Source organism: Leptinotarsa decemlineata, unplaced genomic scaffold (assembly GCF_025532065.1).
Source record: "Leptinotarsa decemlineata unplaced genomic scaffold, Ldec_3_MD MMD2_tig00026328_RagTag_RagTag, whole genome shotgun sequence".
In the NCBI taxonomy this organism is placed as follows: domain Eukaryota; kingdom Metazoa; phylum Arthropoda; class Insecta; order Coleoptera; family Chrysomelidae; genus Leptinotarsa; species Leptinotarsa decemlineata.
Window position 1 is genome coordinate 20,856,254 of NW_027412688.1, and position 25,253 is coordinate 20,881,506.

The following is a 25,253-nucleotide window of genomic DNA, read 5'->3' on the forward strand; positions in this document are numbered from 1 at the left end:
TATATAAAAATTGTTGATGAATTTTTTTCACATCAAACAATGGAAGTTATCAACATAGGATTTGAATTTTTTACGTAATTTGTTTATTAAATTGTTTTAAACAAATAGAGAAACTCAATATTTTTGAAAAATTTTTTTTGCTATTTTGATGTCTGGAGAAAATCATGATTCTTTCATATTTTGATTGTTCAAATAATTAGTTAAGAAATAATTTTGCTTTTAAAAACTGTAACTGTAACTTTAAATACTTTGAAAAAACTTTTTTTTCATTCATTATTTAATAGTGTAACGAATTAAAGAATTAACTGTCTTAAACGAATTTATTTTGACAATACTTCACTATCACAACTAATTTATTTACACCACTCAGTAACTAACGCTTAATTTATCTCCACCGTTTGTTAACCGCTCGATTCGCTTTCTTGGTACAGACTACTCTTCGGGACGAAGAGCAACGTTTTTATATCGTCAACGAACGTTCCGGATCCCTCTGCGGATTTCGGGACCCATCCAGAGTTTTCGCGGTATGCGTCATGCGTTTGCTGACTGGGACACCGGTCAGGGCCGGCTTCAGATTCATTACAATAGTTTATTAGTTCAACAATTTGTTTTAAACAAATATTGACCAACGTTATATATTTTTCCTGAATCAGAAAAAAATTATGAAAACAGCTATATATAAAAAATTCCATAAATTTTTTTTATTTATTATAATACTTTCTTATAATCAACGAAAAAAAAATTATGGCACTTTCTTATACATAGCTGTTTCTATAATTTTCTTCCTTCAAAATCATTTTTCTAGAGGTGATTTCTAATCGAATCAGCTATCGCTCATATTTTCAGGCCCTTTATCTCTATTGTCATGTTTTTGAACTTGTTTAGACTAGAAGAAGTCGAGCCGTATACAGACCGGAGCTTAACAACTGAAAGGCAGGTGTTCTGGATTTCGGTAGCGGTAATAGTAGTAACTGTTGGGTATTGTCAATCTACTAGTTTCACGGAGGTGATACCTCAGTAAGCAATACTTCTTCAGAAGTCCCATGATCAATCTTGAGGCTTTCTGTCCAACACTAGAAACTGTTGATAAATCACTCAAACTTCTTCTTTCGCTTGCCTTTTTTCTGGCATTCCATTCAAGTATTCTTTGCCTAAATTCTTGATAAGTTCTTCTCAAGTTTCAGTCCAGAAAAATGCGTTGATTTCATCTTTCTCGAAAAATGCCATACATTTTTTGTGGCCCGGCACCTGTACAACGTTTGCGTGAATTGTCTCTGCTGGTAATCCAAGAGAGAGTTCGCAATTCCAAGTCAGTTTAGATCGACAAGTGAATACCTTTAGTACTTTCAATGCTGCTTGGCTGTCTGATGAATTTCAGATACTTGCACTAATGGCTTTTTCAAGAAACTCTAGTATACACGTCTACACATCATGGAATTGCGAAAATTGCACCTGTCAGATGTAGGCAATGATCTCCGGATTGGATATAGGGCACCTAGGATGTATCCCGGTATTTCTCAAATACCAAGTCATTACACTTTCTATAACTCAACTAATGCTGATGATGGTGGTGCACGATATTGATGAGACATAAGTTTGATGAATGTTTGATTCGACCAAGAGATCATTTTAGGTCCAAAAGCTCATATCTTTCCAAATATTCTGTGACATATTATCTAAGTTACCCCTGAATACTCTGATGCATATTCCGTAGTTGTAGACGAAATTGTTCATGTTATTATTTCAAGTAGGTTCATCGTGCATACTCATGTCCATGTGTTTTGTTCACGTATAGTTTTCCATATACAGGGTCCTGCAACAGTGGCGCGGTGTTCCATATCTCTATATAGGAAGCAGATAGGAATCTAATTTTCTATAATATTACCTTATTGCTCGAGTTCGACGAAATAAAAATATTGGCGGTCACACAGGGTGTTCGATTTTTTCTGGGCGGATCCCAACTGTGTCTTTTTAAATGGCAACCTATATTTTTTATCGCTTTTTCGGTTTCTTCATAGAAAATAAAATAAACTTTATGTTTATCTGCACTTCGAAAATATTGACGGTTTTCGAGATATCTAGCATGACAGGTTTTTTTTCCAATATTCGTCACTCAGAATATTTGAAATTATAAAGTGGTGCCAAGTCCAGTTGAAATTTTTTTTTGGTCGAATATTCTACATTGGTAACTCTCTCAAACGATATATCTGAAATCGACCTGTGATATACAGGGTATGAAAAACCGCTTGCCAAATATTGTAAATGAAACTTTGCAAAATCTTCCTTATATTAAATGGAACACCCTGTATATTATTGATCCATAAGAAGCGCCAACGAAACCTCTACAAATTTCATTAAGTATTCCCTATGGCTAAGTTCAATAGTTTTTCTTAAATGAGCATTTCTTTCGAAAAATGGTCATTTTTTCAAAGCAAAATCCACTTGACGACTGATAAGAATATACAAAAAATACCCTTTCCTTAAAATATCGCCCATTCCTAAAATTACCTGTTGCTAGATAAACAAGTTGCGAATTACACCACAAAATGGACGTTCTTGAATAGTTACAATAATTTCAAAAATCTCGGAATTTGTGCCATATTCTTTCGGTCTAAAACAACCTTTCAGCGAATGGAATATTTATTGGAAATCAAGTAGTCTGGCAAATGACAGAACAAAATATTTGGCTGCAAATGAATATTGAAATTTTTAGTCAATCGTGAAGTTGAACTGTCGGTATAATTTCATCAGAATGTTGTTATCAAAAAGTGATTTGATTGATATGATTTTCATATTAGGTGAATCAGACAGGAATTGTTTATTGGCAAGTAGAATTTATTCTCAACGGTATCCAGATAGAAGGCATCCAGATGAAAGATCTTTCCGAAAGGTCTTGGGACGATTCGTTGAAACTGGATCTATTAATTATTCCAAACATGAGCGCATCAAGCCAGCTACTAATGAAGATAATGAATTGCAAGTTCTTCTTGCTGTTGAAGAAGTTCCTAGTAGGAGTCAACGACAAATTGGGGAAATAGTGGATATAAGTGAGAGATCAGTGCAACGAGTATTGAAGAAACATCGCTTGCATCCATACCACGTTCAGTTACATCAAGAACTACTGTATGCTGATTTCGAGAAAAGAGTGAGATTTTGCAATTGGGCCATGAACAAAATTCGTCGAAACGAATATTTTTTCAATAATATTTTATGGTCGGTTGAATCGACATTCCATAAAAATGGATTTGTAAATCGACATAATTACCATTATTATGCGACAGAAAATCCTCACTTATTGAGACAGGTGGATTATCAACATAGGTGGTCGATAAATGTCTGGGGAGGCATCATTGGAGAATATGTAATTGGTCCATACTTTTTTGAGGGACATATGAATGGTGCAATGTATCTCAATTTCTTACGAAATGATTTACCAGGTTTGTTAGATGATATTCCTCTTGACCTCCGCAATAGAATGTGGTTACAACATGATGGTGCACCTGCTCACTATTCGGCAGAAGTGAGAGATCATCTAAATGAAGTATTTCCCAATAAATGGATAGGACGGAATGGGCCTGTACGGTGGCCCGCTAGATCACCAGATTTGACGAAACTAGATTTTTTCTTATGGGGATACATAAAAAATATGGTTTACGTTGAGCCACCAACTTCTCCCGAAAATATGCGACTTAGAATAACGAATGCTTTTCGCAGCATTACACCAGCTGTCTTGCGCAGGGTAGAACAGTCTTTCAAACATAGACTTCAGCTCTGCATTCAAGAAAATGGAAGACATGTTGAACATATTTTATAAAAGTTTCATTATCAACCTTAATTAAACTCTCCCTTTTGTAGTTTTGTAATTTGCCAGTTGACAAATTTGAATATCTAGAACTCAAGCTCTGAATGAATATAATAACATGAAAAAAATAGTTATTTATAATGTTTTTTTTTTTAACTTGTTTGGTTTGATATTGCACGATTTATGAGTGAAATTCTGCATCCAATGAAAAAATAATTTTCCATTTAGCAAAAAGTGATAGGTACATACATTTATTTCGTTAAAAAATATTTGTTTGGACACCTTCTAATGTACAAAATTGAAACAAGATATCTTTCGTATATTTTTATCAGTCGTCAAATGGATTTCGCTTTGAAAAAATGACCATTTTTCGAAAGAAATGCTCATTTAAGAAAAACTATTGAACTTAGCCATAGGGAATACTTAATGAAATTTGTAGAGGTTTCGTTGGCGCTTCTTATGGATCAATAATATACAGGGTGTTCCATTTAATCTAAGGAAGATTTTGCAAATTTTCATTTACAATATTTGGCAAGCGATTTTTCATACCCTGTATATCACAGGTCGATTTCAGATATATCGTTTGAGAGAGTTACCAATGTAGAATATTCGACCAAAAAAAAAATTTCAACTGTACTTGGCACCACTTTATAATTTCAAATATTCTGAGTGACGAATATTGGAAAAAAAACCTGTCATGTTAGATATCTCGAAAACCATCAATATTTTTGAAGTGCAGATATACATAAAGTTTATTTTATTTTCTATGAAGAAACCGAAAAAGCGATAAAAAATATAGGTTGCCATTTAAAAAGACACAGTTGGGATCCGCCCAGAAAAAATCGAACACCCTGTGTGACCGCCAATATTTTTATTTTGTCGAGCTCGAGCAATAAGGTAATATTATAGAAAATTTGATTCCTATCTGCTTCCTATATAGAGATATGGAACACCGCGCCACTGTTGCAGGACCCTGTATAGATAATATCGAATGTATATTTAACTTCATTCAGAAAATGAATTGTGTTTTCACTATTTACATTTCACTTTCACTCAATTCTCGGTCACTGCTTTATTTTTTCACTATAGATAATATATTAGGTAGATTCGAAAGTTTTGTCAGTTTTAATATCGTGTGTTTTTGTAGATCCATATTGTCAGGAATATAGTTATTTCTGCTACTTACTGTACCTAGATGCTTTGTCCATGGATTTTACTTGTATGTAAAAATTGATAACAAAAATGAGTGCAAAAAAATTAAAGTCAGTCTATCTCCAGCTATTGTTTCAATTCAAGGAACCTTAACATGGCGCAGTCAGTAATTAAAAGTAGTATTTAATAGTAATATTAGTGATTAATAACAGGTCTGATTTGGATGACTTTAGTGGGATGGCTCCCACGGAAATTTACGGGAAATATCTCCGAAAACTGGAAATTATGGAGACAAATATTTAAAAATTATTTCATTGCCTTGGAAATGGGAAAAAAGGATGAAAAAATTCAAATGGCCCAACTTCTCCATTACATACTTGAGGAAGGTTTTGTTATTCACAATAACTTCGTATTTGAGAACGACACCGAAAAAAACAAAATAAAAACTGTACTGGCAACGTTCGAGAAACATTTTTTGCCGAAAAAAAATATTTCCTATAAACGTTATACATTTTTTACTCACAAGCAGTTGTCTAACGAAACAGTGAAACAATTTGTGACGGATCTCAAGACTAAAGCACGTTCTTGCGAGTTTGGCGACTTGAAGGAAAGCCTAATTGAAGCCATTTTCACTTGTGGACTACAATACCAAAGTCTTCGAGAAAAATTACTGCAAGACGACAAGATGGATTTGGAAAAAGACGTCAAATTCTGTGTATCAATCGAGAATTCGAAACAACAGTCTAATATCATTACACAGGCTTCCTGTTCATCAGATTCTATGGAAATCCAGGCATTAAAAAAATGTTGAAGTTTTAACTCTACCATTATTATTATACTAAATGGGTAGAATTGATATTATTGGATCAAAATGCTCCCTCGCAGAAGGTTATTAAACATCTTTAAGCAATATTTAGTCGCTTAGGTATTCCAGCAATAGTGATTTCAGACAATGGGCCGCAATTTAAAGAGACTCAGTTTGTTGCGTTTTCCGTTGAATACAGTTTTGATCATATCACTTCCAGTCCTAACTACCCTATATCGAATGGGATGGTAGAAAGGCAAAAACAAACTGTTGAAAAAATGTTATATAAAGCCATAGACGATGAAAAAGATTTAGGTTTAATACTTCTTATGCACAGGAATACCCCATTAGAAAGTAGTTTTTCACCAGCTCAATTATTAATGTCTAGAAATTTGAGAGATATTTTACCTACTACTGAAACTTATTTGAAACCAAAAATTGTCAATTTTACTAAATTTAATAGCCAAATAAAATCAAGTCTCAAGAAATAAGCAGAATATTACAATAAAAATGCCTAAACCTTTAAACCTATCGAATCGAATCAAGATAGATTAAATTCAACTTGGAAATTTGGCAAAGTAGTCAAGAAACCTAGGGAACGCTCGTATGTAATCCAAAAAGATGATGCATGGCACTTCAGTTATACGAAACCGTGAATTATCGAAACTTTACCAACAGTAGTCAACAGTAGAAATAAAATTGATGTTGATTCTGATAATGATTTGGAAATGACTGCGTCTGATAACACATTGTATGAAGTACCCGAGAAAACAGTGTTTGGTAGAAGAATAAAAAAACCTGACAGATTGAAATATTAATGATAATTCATTTTGTGGGCTTGGTTGATCTTGATTGAAAAAAAAAGAATATGATCATGTATGTTTTAATTTTATTTGAATGATTAATGTATTTCTAAACTTGTTATTATAACCTTTGTTATTATATAAAAAAATTACTGCAGAGAAAATTAAAGTAAGTCTATCTCCAGCTATTGTTTCAATTCAAGGAACCTCAACACATATCTCAATAAATATGTATTCTACTGTGTTGTGGTATATACTGATCGATAGAGAATTCTGTAGTACATACATTAATGCTGTTAATTTTTTTTACTAATTTGATTTTTTTTCCTCTTTTGAGCTCATCACTATATTATGTCGTTGAGCGATTTTCGACTAATTTTTCTTTGAGAATTCAGGACGAGTATTTGAAGACCCTGGTGGAGACTGACTCATCACAAACGGTGCGTCGGATGACGAAAGAACTGGGCGTCAGATACCAAGCGGTTTTTGATGATTTATAACACATTGGAAAATTCATGTTAGAAATTATAGGATAAATTATATATCTGGCAACGGCGCCAACACACCCCTCGCGCATACAGAGATAACAGTTTAGGAGCGTTTGTGTTGCTAGTCAAGTGTAACGACAGTAACACGTTATATAAGAAGACAGAAGGCATACATTGCACATTGTGTAATATTCGGAAATATAGTTTGTTAAAAGTACATTGGCACCTCCATCTTCATATGATGAACAAGTGTCATATTTTTTGACACATCATGGTGTTCTGAAAGAACAAAGTTCGACAACAAAATTAGGAGTTGTTTTTAATGGATCAGCACAAACAAGTAAGGGCATCTCTCTTAACGACATACAGTATAAAGATGCAAATAATCAAGATGATCTTTTGAAAATCTTGTTGCACTTTCGTCAATTAAATATTGCAGTCTGCGCAGACATCGAAAAAATGTATAGGCAAATTTGAATAGATCCTATGCATAGAAATCTTCAAAAAATCTTATAGCGCAAAAATCGGGAACAAAGTATCAAGGAATTTGTTCTGAACACTGTTACCTATGAAACAAAATCAGCACTTTTTCTGGCTATGAGGTGTCTAAAGAAGGTTGGTATTCAGAACTCAGAAAGTGCCCCAAAGGCTGCACAAGCTATTTTACATCATTTTTATGTCGACGATTTTGTATCTGGTGCAGATTCTCTTGAAGAGACAGTTCAGTTATCTAATGATGTGTCATCATTATTGAAAGCGAGTGGATTTCTACTGAGGAAGTGGATTAGCAGTGATCCGCAAGTTACCGAAAAAATTAATGGCAATTTTTCTAAATTGGAAAATGTTCGCTTCGGTGAGAAGGAAGAGAACAAAATGCTTGGTTTGTATGGTGATTTAGGTTAGATGTACTCAAATATAGTATTGATTTTTCGAAGTCAGACAAAATAACAAAACGATAAATTTTGTCTGATATATCAAAAATATTTGATCCACTTGATTTATTGGGTCCTTGTGTTATTATTGCCAAGATGTTGTTACACACCTAATGGGCATTGAAGGTGAATTGGGAGGAAACATTGCCGTCTGACATCCATACACAATGGTATCAATGGTATCTCTAGACCTTCAGTTTTCAAAAACAGTGCTCTGGTCTGACTCAACTGTGACATTGTGTTGGATTGATACATCACCACATTTATCACCGACCTTTGTCGCAAACAGGGTCTCGCAAATACAGAATCTCATTGATCCGAAAGATTGGCGGTATATTAAAAGTGGGGACAACACTGCAGATCCTCTGTCTCATGGTATAAGCCCTGTGAGAATTGGTGATTGTGAAATGTGGTGGAAAGGTCAAATTGGCTTTCACTTGCAGAGGAAAAATGGTCATCAATTTGTAAAAAAATTGAGCCAGAAAATATACCAGAAATAAAAAGTTCCATCTTGTCATGCAGTACAACAAATTTCATATTTTCCATTTGGAAAATTTTCATCGTTATCTGAAATGAAACGCACATTGGCTTATTGTTTGAGGTTCATTCACAATTGAAAAAGTAAATTTGATAAACGTTATGATTCGTTAACACCCCTCGAGTTAGAGTTTGCTATGACAACATTAGTAAAATGGTCTCGAAAGGAGTCCTTTGTTGAGGAAATGAATAATATTGAAGCGAAAAAACCGATTAAGTTGAAGTCATTTGCTAGCTTAAGTCCATTTTTGGATGACTTCAACTATCAGAATTGGATTATGCTAAGAAACATCCCCTAGTTTTGTCATCAAAACATCATTTCACCTATATTTTACTATATTTTGAACATGATCCATGGTGGTCCTATCATGTTATTAAGTTCAATAAGGGAAAATTTCTGGATAATTGGAGGTAGGAACCTAACCAGAAGAATGTGTTGGATGTTTTAGAACTGAACCAAAGGGTATTTCTCAAATTATGGGTATCCTTCCCGAAGAAAGGGTTCGTCCGATGTCACCCTTTTTTACCACTGGAGTGGCTTATGCAGGTCCTTTTTTAATTAAAGATAAACCTGGTCGTGGTGCAAGGCTCTCAAAATCTTATGTTTGTTTATTTGTGTTTCTCAACTCGAGCAGTCCATTTAGAGTTAATTTCCTCCCTTACATCTGAAGCATTTATTGCTACATACAGAAGATTTTGCTCGCGTAGAGGTAAACCGAATTGTGTATGGTCTAATAAAGGCACAAATTTCGTGGGTACCAATTCGGAATTGAAAAAATTGGCTGAATTTTTAAAAAACGATGAGATTCCTCTCATAGACTACTTTGCAAATGAAGGCGTGATTTGGAAATTTATTCCCTTCAATTCTCCAAACTATGTGAGGCAAACTATGGGAGGCAAGAATGAAATCAACAAAATTTCATTCAAAGAGGGTAATGGGTAATGTTTCATTAACATTTGAACAATTGTCAACTCTGCTCACCCAGGTAGAAGCAGCTTTGAATTCTCGACCATTAACCCCACTCTCCTCCAATCCAAACGATATGGACGTTTTGACACCATCTCACTTCCTGATTGAAAAAAGACTAACCAGTTTACCTGATCAAAATTTAATGAAAATTCCAATCAATCAGCATATTCAACTGATACACCAACACTTTCGGAATCGGTGGTCAAAGGACTATATCACCGAACTCCAGCAGCGTCATAAATGGCAAATTGAGCAAGATAACCTACAGACTGAAACGCTGGTTATAGTACTTGAAGAAAATCTTACTCCTCTACAATGGAAACTTGGCCGTGTGTGTGAAGTGTTCTCAGGTTCTTATGGGAAAGCTCGTGTTGTTTCCATTAAAACAACAAATGGTGTTTTTAAAAGAGCTATTTACAAGGTGTGTCCTTTACCAATTGACAATGCAATCACATAAATATATTGATGCTTGATTTGTAGTTGTAAAATTATGTTTATTTCCATGTTACTTTACATTTCGTTTTGAAAGACAATCTTTCAAAGTGGGGGGTATGTTAGTGATTATAGGATAAATTATATATCTGGCAACGTCGCCAACACACCCCTCGCGCATACAGAGATAATACTTTTGGGTTGCTAGTCAAGTGTAATGATAGTAACACGTTATATAAGAAGACAGGCAGTGCATACATTGCACATTGTGTAACATTTGGAAATATAGTTTGTTGAAAGTACTTGGGCTTTCATTAATACTAGTGAATAATTATATAGAGTCCACATTGGTAGCGGGTTAGAACCCTAACAGTTCAAATAGCTTAAAAAGTGATTGTACTGCGGTTTGAACGATTCACAGGAATTGTCACGTCCTGAAGTCTGTTCTTCTTTGCTTTTGGGCACCCAGAAAGATCCTTTTTCGAATCGTCACGTGTGGCGAAAAGTGGATCCTTTACGACGACAGGAGACATTCGGAACAGTGTTTGGCCACCGATGAGCAACCCAGATACCTACTTCCCAAAAGTGGTCAGCGGCTGGTGTGATCACTGCAACTGGGCCAAACCATAACAGCAGAGTCCTTTTATGAGGAAATTAACGAAATATTCGGAAAATTGCATCAGCAGCAGCCGAAACTGGTCAATAGAAGATGTCTGATCATGCTTCATGATCAGAAATTCTGCCCCACGCACTATACTCCTCAGACCTTCGGCCAACGACTACCATCTCTCCAAGCACTTCGATAACTTTCGCACTGGTAGAACCTTCGTCAATGAGGATCAGGAGAAAACGGCTTTCTCGACTTCACCCAATCCCGATCATAGAATTTCCATGCTGACGAAATGAACGTGAAATGAACGTGAAAATGTTACATTTTCAAATGGCGCTTATTTGGAATTATTTGAATAAGTATCCACTGAGATATTACAGTTCAAAGTGGACTCATAAAAATGGACAAAAATTTTGAAGCAGCCTATTAATTCCATTATACGAGTATCATAACAATTATCGACCTGAAAAAATTGAACGAATCAATCCCCTGCCACTCAAAAAATTCTGTATTTTTACTTCACCACAAGGAATAACAAAAATCTTATGGTTCTACATATACAAACAACGAAGCTTTCAAAATATCGCTCTACCTGTTATCGTGAAATAATATGACAGTTTCAGTAGAAAAAATATCGCGCAGAGTATATTTGTTTTCCGTTCCCTAGGGTAAACACTTCTTCACTGAAATAGAATTTCGGGCCACAAAAGTAAACCAAGAAGAAATTTGTGTATCGTAGGTAATATATGCCGCATCTCGATATCAGAATATATTTACAATTATTGCAGTTCACTTGTATTAAAGAAATGTATTGAAATGTTTCGCAACGTGCATATCTTAGTATTCCATCATTTCAGATTCATTTCCAAAATAATTATAATAAGAATATTGGTGGTGAGTCATATTCAGTTTGTTACTGAGAAATTTATATTTCTGAGGAATTTTGGAAACATTTACATGACTCAATTTTGATGCTTGGTACAACTTAGTCAACGACTGCTTCTTTTCCATCAAGACAACTTGCTCTAGAACTGCAATATCAATGCATTCGTTATCATCTTGAACGGTCATGTTCTTCGTTATTGAGGATACGTTACCATGAATTCATGTAACAATTCCAATCTTTATTCATGCCCTGCCTTTCGGTTTGGATGGAAAAACGCGGGTCAGAATAATTTTGACATTTCTACTGTAACTAGGTGATGGAATTCAGGACAATATTGTAATTTACAATAGTATCATTGAATAGAGCTCATGTTGAACATTTCAAATAGTGAAATTGTGGGTTCAGGTTGATATATATATATATATATATATATATATATATATATATATATATATATATATATATATATATATATATATATATATATATGAGGAAAATGAATATTTGGAAATAAAATCCCCAAACCTTTATCTCTCCCAACAGGGGACCTGATATCAACCGGAAAATTAGTTGATTTCCGGCAGGTGTAGGAACTACTCTGTAGGAAGGTTCGGAGAGGTGAAAGTTTAGTGATCTCATTTCGAAATATTTATTTTATAGGGTTGACGTGTTTGATAATTTCCTACAGTTTCAATTTTGAATGACTTATCAAGGGTGACTCTTTCCAATTGGAATACACTGCAAACAAATGAATAGTATGCTAAGACAAATTGGAAAGGTAAAACCTACTCTATTCTTCTAATTTCACAAATCTGAAATCGGGTTTGAAAAAGGTTTCCTAGGAGAGTAAACGACCACTAGAAGGTAATATTATCGCATTTGGAAAATGTGGTGAAATTCATCAAATCAAGTAGTTTTTCTCACTTGTTGAAAAGGACAATATCTGGAAGCCATATATGTTCCGATGGTACGTATAGCATTTCAACCCCTCCGTATTCTTCTGGGTCCCATCGCAACTTGTAGTCATACCATTTCTGTGGAAAATAACAATATATTAATTATTGTTGGATAGGTGGGAGTATTCATATGAATATTATCCAAGTTATCAAAGAATAGAATGATTTTTGAAATCATTTGGGTAATTTTTGTTTGATACCTATTACAATGAAAATAGGGAAGCATTAGGTCTGTTCTGGTCCTCTATCTGGACTATTTTTCATAAAATAATTGTCCAACTGGATCATGTGGCGTAGATCATTCCATTATACAACTGACTCACTGATTTTGAACAATCTGGAACTGTTCAAACTTAGAAACAGAACAGACCTATTTAGAAAAAATAGTAGAAATCTTTCAGAAATGTCAGAATAGTTTGTTTCCAAAATGTTCAATACTGTAAAAAAATATAATTAATTCTGAAAGTAAAGCAATAAAAATATGGAAACTCAGTATCTTGAGAAAAAGTAAACAAAGTTGCCAAAATATGATAGGGAAGAAGGATAAAATACTGAAAATATGTCTAACATACCGGTCGATTGGTATTCACCAATAAATGCCATTTATTATTGTTATTATTATATCTAACAAGGAATAATGTTTTGCTTCTGGGCAGTACCTATCTCATTGTAATTTACGTTTTATATTGCTCTCTATTCAGAAGGAAGAATACATATTAATGATAATACAGGTCAAAAAAAATAACCGTCTACAAATGGTATGAAATGAAAACAATTTTTGAAGAGAATAAATTGAACTGATATCCAAATCCCTTCAATTCTTGTTAGTATATCATTCATCAACAAAAAAAAACGACATAGTTAGGGCCGGATTTGAAAGTACGGAGGCCTAGGAGCAATTATTTTCCAAATAACAGCTATTATAATGAATCTGAAGCTGCCCCTGACCAATATGTCGGCCAGCGAACAAACACATTATAGTTGATAGTCGGCAACCGCCGATTAAACTATAGTTGAGTATCGAAACGACTATAGAATTCTAGAACGATCGTTACCGATATATAAGGCCGGCTTCTCGTCCAGAAAGAGCAGTGGAGGGAAAGGGAGTGGTTGAACAAAAAATTCAAATAGTGGAAATAAATTAAGCGTTAGTTGCTAAGTGTTGTAAATAAATCAGTTTGTGATATTGTGAAATATTGTTAGAAATAAATTTGCTTAAGACAGTTAATTGATTAATTTCTTACACTATATTTCTTTTTAATAAATTCATTGTCAGCAACTCATGGGTACAAATTAAAAATTGAAAAAAAGTATTGCCACTGAAATGCTCGATCGAATCAAAAAATTATTTTAAATGGAAACCCGCAATCGGGGCGTTCTGATATATCAATAACAATATTAATAATTTTGTGCTCTTAGCGAAAATTAAAGAAACACTGTTTGGAAAGAAAAACGTAAAAGTTGCTGGCCCGTCAAGATTTGGAAATTATTTTATCTTTATTGTGGAGACCCCTGTTGGGTCTCCTGTAGAGGCCCCGGGGCAGTAGCTCCACCTGCCCTCACCTGAATCCTGCCCCTGAGCGTAGTCATCACGATCAAAAATGTATAACTTGAGGTGACTGATCATAAATATTTTGCTGTTGTTCTTCAACTCTCAGGTAACAGTAGAATGAACGTTTTTATGACGAATTTGAGAAATATCGAATATTTTGGGGTTCAAAATAATCCAAATGTACAGAAGGAAGTGTATGAATAGAAGACGAAAAAAGACGGTATTTTTCAGACAAAAACTTGATATGAAATATTTGCTTCATATCAGATACTTTACTGAGTTTTAAGGTCATCAATGGTTTATGGTTTTGACAACTATTATTTTCATAGTAAATTTTTAAATGAACCCAAAAAGAAATTATTTATATAATTACAAAAAATAAATTTGCATATACGAGTAAAGATTGTTCAAGTCATAATTTGATTTATTTCTATCAATATGTTTCTTTTTTATAGAAATGATTTTTTATGCTCAACAAAGGTTGTTATGGTTATTTTCAAATTTGAAAATACGATGACATCAAGAAAAAATCATCATCTTAAATACTTTTGTGGAAACTCACAAATCATGTTGAATGTATAGAGTTACTTATTTTCAAATTGAATAATCCTTCCTTTCTTTGGAAGATTCTCTCATCCATTTTTTTGTATCAGATGGAGTAGTAGAAAGCCAAAAACTTTCTTTCCCAAAAAATGTTGAATGAATAATGAATGTTCAAATGACAAATTAAATGACAAATCCACATTCAGAAACAACTTAAATTTTCAAGCACATTCCACCTGACTATCATATCGATTATTAACTTGTGGAACCGAGAAGAAAAAATGTTATTTCAACAAGTAATCATGAACATGGATATGGAAGTCTGATACAACTTTTTTGACTCACTCGGTATGCCCATATTTGTTAACACTGTATTTCAATGTGGAATTTTCATAAAACAGTTAAATATCCCCAACAATTGCTTCACTAATGAATAGCATCATCTGACGACTTTGGTACAAAACAATAAATTGTTGAATATATAATCATGGATTAGATGTAATATCTGCCAGTTTTATCATATTAAGATATTGTTTTTCGAAAATGGCACTTCAAATCTGAATTAAATTTATTCCTACCTGAACAACCCATAAATTCGTGGTCATTATCTGGTTTTTCAGATTCATCTCGATGAGCTGTGACAATTTGAGACTTAGCCAAACAGTGAGTGTTTCAGTATGATTGATGACTGGCCTGATGAGTCTATTGTAGTTGCTGAGCAAATCATCATATAGTCTTTTTGCATCCGGGTTGGCCTCTATGTGTTTGATTGCTGCTGAAAAATAACTAAGTGGTTAATATATTTATATAAAGTTACTGACCAAAGTCAATCATTTAATTGTAATACTCTCATGAAAAATGTGATGGTACAAAGTTATCTTTGTGGGTTATTCATAATGAATAATAAATAATACATTCAATCAAACTCAATGACTCATTTCACAATCAAACATACTTTGATTGAAATTGTATACATGTATTTTATGATTTCCACAATTAAATGATACATTTCGTAACAAGTGCTTTGGATTGTTGATAAAAGTCAACTTTTCACGTTACATTCACCCCCTTCTCCAGATAATAAAAATTGTTGCTTTCTAGTGACAATTTTTATTATTTTCTAATAATATTAATTTCTGACTATTTTTTTTTATTTATATAAACAAACCACGATTAGTAAAGAGCTCTCTACTACTAACTTATACTAATCCCCATTTACCAATAGAATCTAATATCTACATCAAAATTCACCTTGAACGAAAGTTTTTACCAAACTTCCCTAATATATACATCTATTTACATTTCACTCCCTGATCCCGATTCATTTTCTGAAATCTCGGATAAAGAACCGTAGTACGGTTTTAAATTTTGAATATGCCACTCACCTGCATGGATGGCTACCGTCTTCCTTTCTCAAAATATATACTAATTTACTCTTTTTTCCTATAACAGTACACAGCACATAACGCGGAGCTAATTTTTGACTGAAATTTTTGGCTGCACTAGATAAAACAATATTTCTCTTCCAAACTTTATCACCGATAAAAAAATCCTTTTCCCTTCGTCTGAGGTTATAATACTTAGCGCTCTTCGAATGGGCTTCACTTAATTTTTTTCAACCTCTTTGTAAATATCTTTAAGGTTACCTAAACTGTCTACCCATTTTTCCCTATCATCGCATAATATGTTTTCTGAATTCGACTTTCCATAATAATCTCCCCTACAAGGTATGACACGTCCGAAATTCAAAAATCCCGGGCTATAACCAGTTACTTCATGCCTAGCAGTTCTTAAAGCGTACCCGATTTTTCCTAATTGCTTGTCCCAATCCTTATGTGAATTCCCTATATAACTTCTGATAGCTGTGCAAATCGTCCGATTGGAACGTTCAACGTAGTTCGCCTGAGGATGGTAATATAGAGTATATGATATTTCCGAACCGTATTCACAAATAATTCTTTGCGGAACGCCATAGACTAAAAATACTTCATTTTCAATGAACTTCATAATAGATGGTGATGTAGCTTTTCTCAAAGGAAAGATTAACGGATATTTTGTAAACCAATCGCTAATAACTAAGATGTACTGAAACCCATTCTTACTTCTAGGTAATGGACCCATTAAATCAAGCGCAATGACTTGCCAAGGAAAACGTACTTTCTTCTCCGTGCCCATCAAACCTAATTTACCATAGTTAGGAGATTTCTGAGAAGCACATTCTTTACATGATTTCACATACCGGTAAATATCACGCCTCATTTTTGGCCAATAATATGATAGTTGAACTCTCGAAAATGTTTTTGAATAGCCCGCATGTGCAGCGGTAGCTAAGTCATGATTTTGCTGTATAATTTGGCGTCTTTGACGTTTAGGAACTAACAGTTTCCATTCCGATATGTTGGTATCTATAGACAACTTCGAAGGAATTAATTTGTATACGTAATTTGAATCAACTAACCATTGAGGATATGATTGTGGTGATTCTAGAATTTTCGAACGCATTTTTCGTAAAATGGACGTAGACTTATAGTATGACTACTATTATCATCCACTTTAGCAATATAGCAAATATCGTCTGGCGGTGGATCTACCGGGTTTCGAGATAAAGCATCTGGCACAACATTGAATTTGCCTTTCCGATGAATTATTTCGAAATTGAATTGACTTAATTTTACGCTCCACCGTGCTAGACGACCTGAAGGATCTTTCATTTTAAAAAGTGACTTCAACGCTGCATGGTCGGTAATCAAAGTAAAACTCACTCCTTCAATATAAGGTCTGAATTTTTCACACGCAAAGACACACGCAAGACATTCTTTTTCGGTTGTAGTGTAATTTCTTTCACACCGAGAAAGACTCCTAGAGGCAAAAGCTATGACTTTTTCAGTACCTTCTTGGTTTTGTGTTATAACACACCCCAATCCGACGTCTGAAGAATCACACTGTATACAAAACGGAATATCAAAATTTGGGCTACTCAAAATTGGTGCCGATATAAAAGCTTCTTTCACCATCTCAAACGACTTATTCGCATCTTCCGACCAATTAATTTTCTGACCTTTCTTTTTGCTGTGTGAAAGTTGATTGATGGGAGCCATGAGAGATGAAAATTGAGGAATAAAACGACGGTACCATCCACACATACCAACGAATCTTTTGATTTCTGTAGTATTTCTCGGTATCGGAAAATTCACTATAGCTGAAACCTTATCAGGATTCGTTCTAAGTCCCAATTTATCTACTACATACCCTAAGTATTTTAAAGACGGCTTGAAAAATTCACATTTCTCAAAATTAATCGTTAAATTAGATTCTTTTAAACGGCGCGCCACTTCTTTGAGTAAACGAATATGTTCTTCAAATGTTTTTGAGATCATTATAAGGTCATCGATATAAACGAAAACAAAATGTTTTAGTTCTGGTCCAAAAATTGCGTCCATCAGTCTTTGCTGACATTGTGCTGCATTTGATAACCCGAAAGGAACAACATTAAAATGAAATAATTCTCTTCCCGAAACTGAAAACGCAGTTTTCTCTTTAGATTCCTGGTCAAGTGGAATCTGCCAAAAAGCTGATTTCAAATCTATGGAAGAAATGAAACGTGCATTTCTCAACATAGCTAATATACGGTCGAGTACTGGTAGTGGATAGCTATCCTTTTCTGTCAGTGCATTAAGTTTGCGACCATCGAAACAAAACCTGAAGTCTCCATTTGTTTTTTTTACTAACAATACGGGAGATGACCATTCGCTACAAGATGGTTCGACTACATTTAATTTTAACATCTTATCTAACTCCTTATTCAAATGTTACAACATGTAAGGTGACATGAGATACTGTCTCTCCTTAACAGCACGAGCATCCCCGGTATCAATGTGATAGATCATTTTGTTCGTTCTACCTAGCTTTTCACTATCACCCGCGAGTGTTCTGAAACTCGAAATAATATCATGAACTGAGCTCAACTCATCCTCATTCAAATCACCAATGGGCTGAATATGATTTTCCATGTCCAATTTAATATCTTCGGAATCTATACAAGAAATGTAGAAATCACTTCTTAAAATAACTGAACAATTTAAAGATGGAACTACTAAAAATGAAACAACTTTACAAGTATTTTCAATACATATGGGTAAGTCAACCATACCTGATACAGGTTGATTAGCACCATCTGCTGTGATAACAAATTCATGCTTAGATTCTTTTACTTCGGTTTCGAATAAACTTTGTAAATTTATGAGACCTTGTCCAAGAATAGAATGGTTTGCACCTGAGTCCAACAAAGCTGTGAAAGATTTACCAAAAATATTTATGCGGATGTGAGGTCTATTATCAGATGCGACTTGAGCAAAAACTGGAGCTGTAATGATATTTTTCAAATCGCTAAAGTAAACTTCAACAAATTTCAAATGGAACCGTTGTTCGTTTGAACGCACATTTGATCTCAATTCAAGAGTGGCTATGGGATTCTGAAGCGACACATTGCCACCAAAACGTGCAAAACGTACTGATCGTTTCCCGAACAATTTTTACACTCCGAACTAATAACACCCGGATTCCCACATCAGAAACAAAATTTGTCACGTTTTTGCATACACGAATTGAAAGTGTGATTAAGCCCTTTGCAATTCCAGCAGTAAACAGTATTATTTTTAGCATCTTTTGCAAGACGGCTGGAACCAGATGGTTCATTACTTCGATAAAAATTTGGATTAGTTTTTCGATTTGAACATGTATTGAACTTTTTATAACTATTATTCCGCGAATCAAGATTTTTTCCATCAAATTTATTGTTTCTAGCTGAATTTTTCGTTACACTATTTTCATCATCAATATTTACACCGCTTACTTGAGGCGTTCTTGGTCCGTTCCTGAACAAACTGTCTTTCAAAACCGATTCTATAATTTTTGCATCATGTAACAACTCATCCAAAGTTATATATTCATTGAGTGCTAAACGTGAAACATATTCCGGTCTCAAATTTTTCTGAATCCATTTTATTCTCGTTGTTGTCACTGGTGGAGTAGTCAAACGGTTGAACATAGATTCCATAATTGCCCCAAAAATAACTACTGACTCATCTTCCGATTGCTTCCGATTTTCAATATCGTGCCATAATTCTTCATCATAGTCTTTATCGAGAAAATCAGCTTCTAATCTTTTAACAAGCGAATCCCAATCTCTAATATTACCAGAATCTTTAATATGTCTAAGCCAAAGGAGTGCTTTACCTGAGAATAAATCTATTGCAGATTCAAATAATTGTTCTTTTGATACGTGCCTGGCCTCTGATAATTCATTAACTCGTTCAAGAAAATCCCTAACAACTAAACCTTTTTTTGAACTATCAAATTTAACATTCCACTTATAAATTGCCTCACTTCTAGGTTTTTCATGACTAACTGGCGCTGGTGGTTGAATAAATGTAGAAGAAAAATTTGCTTGCGTGTTAATTTGAGCTGAAGGCTCAGTTATTCGCTCATCAATATCAGAATCTAAAGTTAACGCTGTGGCAAGGGCTTCATTTTTGAAATCAACTTGTTCTTTTATAGAAATGTCAATTGGCATTCTTTTAATTCTGTCAATAACGTGACAAAGTCTAGATTGTAATCTAAGAAATAATGAATCTTCTGTAGAACCCTCAAAGTCCGGAATTAAAGTTCGTAAGCTGTCGATTGTACTGTTAATAGCTGATTTCTCAGTATCAAAAGTATACTCATTATCTGGAATTGAAGTAGTGTTATTCTTTAACAGTCTGGACAAAATTTTCCTTTTATCATTCATGTCCCGTGCAGTTACAACACCTCGTATACGTAATTCATAATTCATTTCATCGATGAGTAAATGTTTAACCTTCATTTTACTCGCCATTTTCAGCAAAAAAATTCAATATCCTAAATACACGTTACATTATATCACAGAGGTTAGTCTCCCAGATGTTTATAGTCCATCCAGCAGGACCATGCTGAAATTATTCAAGTAGATCACCTGCAGACCGATTTCGAGCTATTACCTACCTCTTATTAGGGCAGGAAAGGCCCGACCCAAACAGTAAAGTGCTTGAGATTCGAATAATTTCAACGCAGCTCCACTGCATGTATGAAACATTCATTCAAGAGGAACATAGTAACAGCTTTATCTCGTGACAAAAGCATCAAGCAGGAAAGAAACATCTCATGTACCTACCAATCTCTAACACAGATCAAAAACGTGTCTGAAGACTGGATCGAGGGGAGATACTTACGTACTAGAAACATATTCATTTGTCCCAACTACCTACATCGTTGATTCTGATAAATGTCTGTCAGAAAACAACTGAAATCCCTTACTAAAACCACGCTGGATATTTAATTATATCCAACAAATATTTATGCAAGATACCTACCTCACAGAGGTTAGTCCCGCAGATGTTTTTCGTATTTAACTCCTCTATACAGTCTTCAGACATAATTTGATCCCTGTGAGACGTAAGTGCCTGAAAATTACTCCAGCAAATCAGTGTTGATGCTTTGTTGTGCTAAATTTCGGTTTAAAAAAGTTTCAAGCAATTGTGTTTAATGCAGAAAATAATTCTTCAATGCATTCTTCATGAATTCAGATCAAACAAAAAATTACTTCACGGTAACTTACTACATAGATATTTTCCTGCTCTAAGAATATTTTTTTGTCATACTGCTTCAATTTCATATATTATATTTTCATTTTGAGCTTCAATTTCTTATTGCTTTCTTTCTGTTCACATCATAAACATTTTCTTTACAAAATATTGCTCATTATGTACATTCTATATTTTCCTAGTAACTGAAAATGAAAGGCTTCTCCTTCATTATATCGAAATATTCTTCACTTTGTATATGATTATTTTGCTTTGTGAATAAAATTCATGAAGAAATCACCTCGATGAGGTCTTTTTTGTACTTATATCGAGTCCGGGTGAAGGATAAATAGGTTTTCTTTCTTTATATACCAGTAGACAGTGTTGAGTTTCATTTGGATTGTTTTCCCAGAATTCTGATGAGAGATTATAAATAATTTCAATTTTTCATTGGCTTTACTTAGAGTTCTTTCCTTATTCTATCGATATTCGTAATTCCTTTCACTCGTCTAAGGAATTTCATTTCAAGATTATACTATTTTGCTGAAAACTGAACTTTCAGTTCAGTTTTGCGTCTTATCTCTGTTCTGCTAATAAATGTTTTATTCATACCGTACCTAATGGAATTTCAATGTTTTCTCAATCCTGTTGTTGATATCTGCATCTTGTGTTCCCTTCTCATCTAATATAACAAGATATTTGTACGATGGATGTAACTTGTTCTATTCTTGTTCCTTCTATTTCTATTGGCATCTCTTTTCTATTTTCGCCTATTGTCATTGCCTGTGCTTTGTTTATATTCATCGTCATTACGTAATCCTTCAATACTTCATTCCATACATCCAAATTTTTTTGTAATTTTTTTTCGCTATCTGCTATGATCACTATATCGTCGGCAAATGCTCCTTCAGATATTTCAACTCTCTGCAGTTCTCTGTATCCTACATTCAGTTTTTTACTCATTGCTGTTCATTTCTTAATTATCTTGTCCATGAAGTATGTTCTTGCCTGAAAGTTACTTCTTTGCATGATCCACACATCTTTGTATAGTTATATGAAGTTGTTCAGAGGAAAGAGAAACGTAGGACAGACGTTTCTTTCTCCTCTCTTCGCATGACTCGGTGTTCAGTGTGCAATCGACATATATTGCTGTAATACGAATAATTGTAAACAATGTATATTCGAAACAGCATTAAATCTTTGTTTGATATTACAAAGCGAATTGAATATGCTACAAAATTCAGAAATTTTCACTCTGAAGATCGAAACGGAATTCAAGATATAATCAGGTTTGTGACAATATAATGAGGTCATAAACATGTAATATCACAGCAGTAAAGTGATTGAACAAAAATTATTGAAAATTTGGCTTTCGCCAGCTTTCAAGACTGAAGACTGAATAGTAAAAACACTAGTTATTTAGTGACAGTGGTATCAGGATACTGCCTACTGGGATCTATCCTAGTAAAACATGAACGGTCTGGTTCAATCTATATCGCTATTCAATATTTTTGTCCAGTAATTTGAAAGTTTTGCAGTGCAACATTCGTTAAATATCAAAATTTTTTCACCACTTTGACTAAACCGTGTCTCTTCAATGAAGTAATCTGAATATTACATTTGGAAAATCAAACAACTGAATTGGAAAACTCAATAAAGAATATAGTGAATATTATATTGAAAAAATGTGCTTCGAAAAACCGTCTAGTGATTTTTACACACTACATTATTTTCGAACTATTCAATGGATTCATCTTTTCTTTATGCTACTGTTTCATGAAAATTTCCCTTTGAATTCACAAATTTCTATTATTTTATCATCACCATCTTGAGGTACATCCAAATGAAAATTGTTAACGAAATAATGTAATGTATTCTAACATTAACACTCACGAATGCTTTTCTGATAACAATCAATCATTTACTTTAGGTTTATGAATAATTATTATGACCCCATAAACTGCAGCAGAAATTATTCACCCCGTAATTATGGAGTACTCACCCGATACATTATTGAGCAGAATAACGAGAAAACACACACACAACTCACATTTCAACAAATTCATGATTATAATAACAAATTTTGAGCAATAATGTTACGCCTACATATCTGACAGTTGGCAAACCTGTGATGCTGCCCCGGGATGATTGCGAACTAGGGGAAATCGATATGGAAACGCTACCTCCCCTTTGCTCTCTTCTTCGTAATACAGCGTGTTGTACCACTTATTTGCGGTTGAAAAATTAATATTGCTCAATGATGGCATATACACCTTCCATTCTGTGAAGAAGCTCGTATAATATATGATCTGATAATAGAAAAATAGTCCGATACTCATGATAAAATATATTTTGAAAAATACTCGGAGAAATCGACTTTTCGCTTATGTGATTATCTTCAAAAGGAATCACACGTTAAAAGGTAAGACCTCGTTAATCCTTAGCTCGCACAAGTTTCGACTTCTGAGGATTGTAGTTCGTATCGGTGCGACAGCTGGTTGATAGGAAAACAGATTTTTTTAACAGGATAATAAACTAAATATACTTACAATGTTATTTTCATCCATACCATAGATACCTCTTCCAGATACCCGCGTCTTCAGTGTCTTGAAAAATTTCACAATATTACCTTAACTACTAGTCATGAACTAATTTTACAATGTATCCTTATGTTATAGTCAGGTAAATCTAACAATTGAAATATTATTTTACCAAGCCATATAGTAAACTATTAGGTATTGGTCCACAACCGTTATTCATAATATTATTATGTTCACTAATTTCTACAGTCTCGAAGGCATCTAGATGCCTGTTGTTGTTAACTTGTCTAACTAATCTTAAAAAACTAAAGTCTATGGAATGGTTTTGTTGCAAAATATGATAGGCGACTGCTGATTTTTCTGCTCTTCCATATTTCAGGTGTGCTAAGTGTTCCTCATATCTTATTTTGATAGATCTTTTTGTCTGTCCATAATATTTTTCATCGTTGTCCGTAAATTCCAGACTTCCGAACTCTCGACTTTGTGTTTTGGATTTCCTAGAAGGCTCTGCAGTGTATGACTTGTTTTGAAAACCACCTTCATGCCTAGTTCCTTGAAAATTGTTCGAAGTTCTTCGCATTTTCGGTGGTGTGAAACTGATATATATTTATCTTGAATTTCGTCGTTTTCGAAAGTCGATATTTCGTTCATTCTCAACCTGAACTTTTTCTTCCTCATTATATTGTCTACAATACCCTTCGAAAAACTGTTATTGACTGCTATTTTCTGTATTATATTTTGTGAACCTCTTATGTGCGAGAGGAAAAGTCAAAACACGATTCACTAGAAAATTCAGCCCAGCTGTCCACTGTGATGTGAAGTGTCAGTAATCACAAGCAAGTAAATATTGAATTTGAAGCTGGTTAACGGAAAAACATATTTTAAACATATATATTTTATTTAATTGGATTGGTTCTAATTCCGTCCCCTGAGGCACACCACATGTAATAGTTTCCTCTCCACTAATATGATTTCCCACTTTTACCCTTTGCTTTCTGTTGTAAAGGTGACTTTTGAAAAGATTATTCGCTATATCTCTAATTCTCACATCGTCCAGAAAATTCAGTAAAATAGAGTGGTCGACGGTGTCGAAAACTTTCTGAAAAATAATGTTTCCATCCATACAAACATGAATACATTTTCTTGGTTAGTTTTCCATTTGGGTCATTTATTGCCCACTCAATTTGTGAAGTTTTTTTCCTTATACGAGGAATTGGGCAAATTTCGGATATGCGGTTGGTAACCTCGTTCGCAGGCAGATGGGGTGATGACAAACTTGTTGTTTATCGTTCGCTTCAATCTTTGAAAAAATTCGATTTTCATTTATCGGAAATCACCGACTTTAGGTTGATGATACCTACCTTGTACTAACGATTGGCAAACAGCCCGAAACGGGTTTTTATAGAGTTTTTTTTTATTTTTGGGTACCTATTCATATTTTTTCCGTTGCTCCGAGCGTTTTCTACAATGAAAACCTTTTATGATTATCTGAAACATATCTTCATTAAAAATATATCATATGTGTTTCAATAAGCAGAAAAAGAAATGATAGCAATATTAACATCCAAAACCAACACTATAATTGTAATGAAAATTGAAATGAAGTAATTTATATACACAAAAAAAATAATGGCACAATAAAATAT

General features: G+C 33.9%; 1 protein-coding gene across 2 annotated transcripts in view; it reads right to left on the reverse strand.

Moving 5' to 3' along the window:
- Window positions 1–23,228, reverse strand: part of LOC111513755 (acetylcholine receptor subunit beta-like 2) — a 101,431-nt gene extending 78,203 nt beyond the window's left edge. Inside the window, exons 1-3 of one of the 2 annotated variants that reach the window (XM_074182612.1) lie at window positions 23,070–23,228; window positions 15,047–15,243; window positions 12,342–12,451 (exon numbers count right to left, since the gene is read on the reverse strand). In XM_074182612.1, coding sequence (XP_074038713.1) covers window positions 12,342–12,451; window positions 15,047–15,243; window positions 23,070–23,133 — 371 coding nt within the window. In that variant the 5' untranslated portion in view covers window positions 23,134–23,228. The remainder of the gene's footprint in view (window positions 1–12,341; window positions 12,452–15,046; window positions 15,244–23,069) is intronic. The other variant, XM_074182613.1, reaches the window with a different exon arrangement.
- Window positions 23,229–25,253: the final 2,025 nt, after the last annotated feature.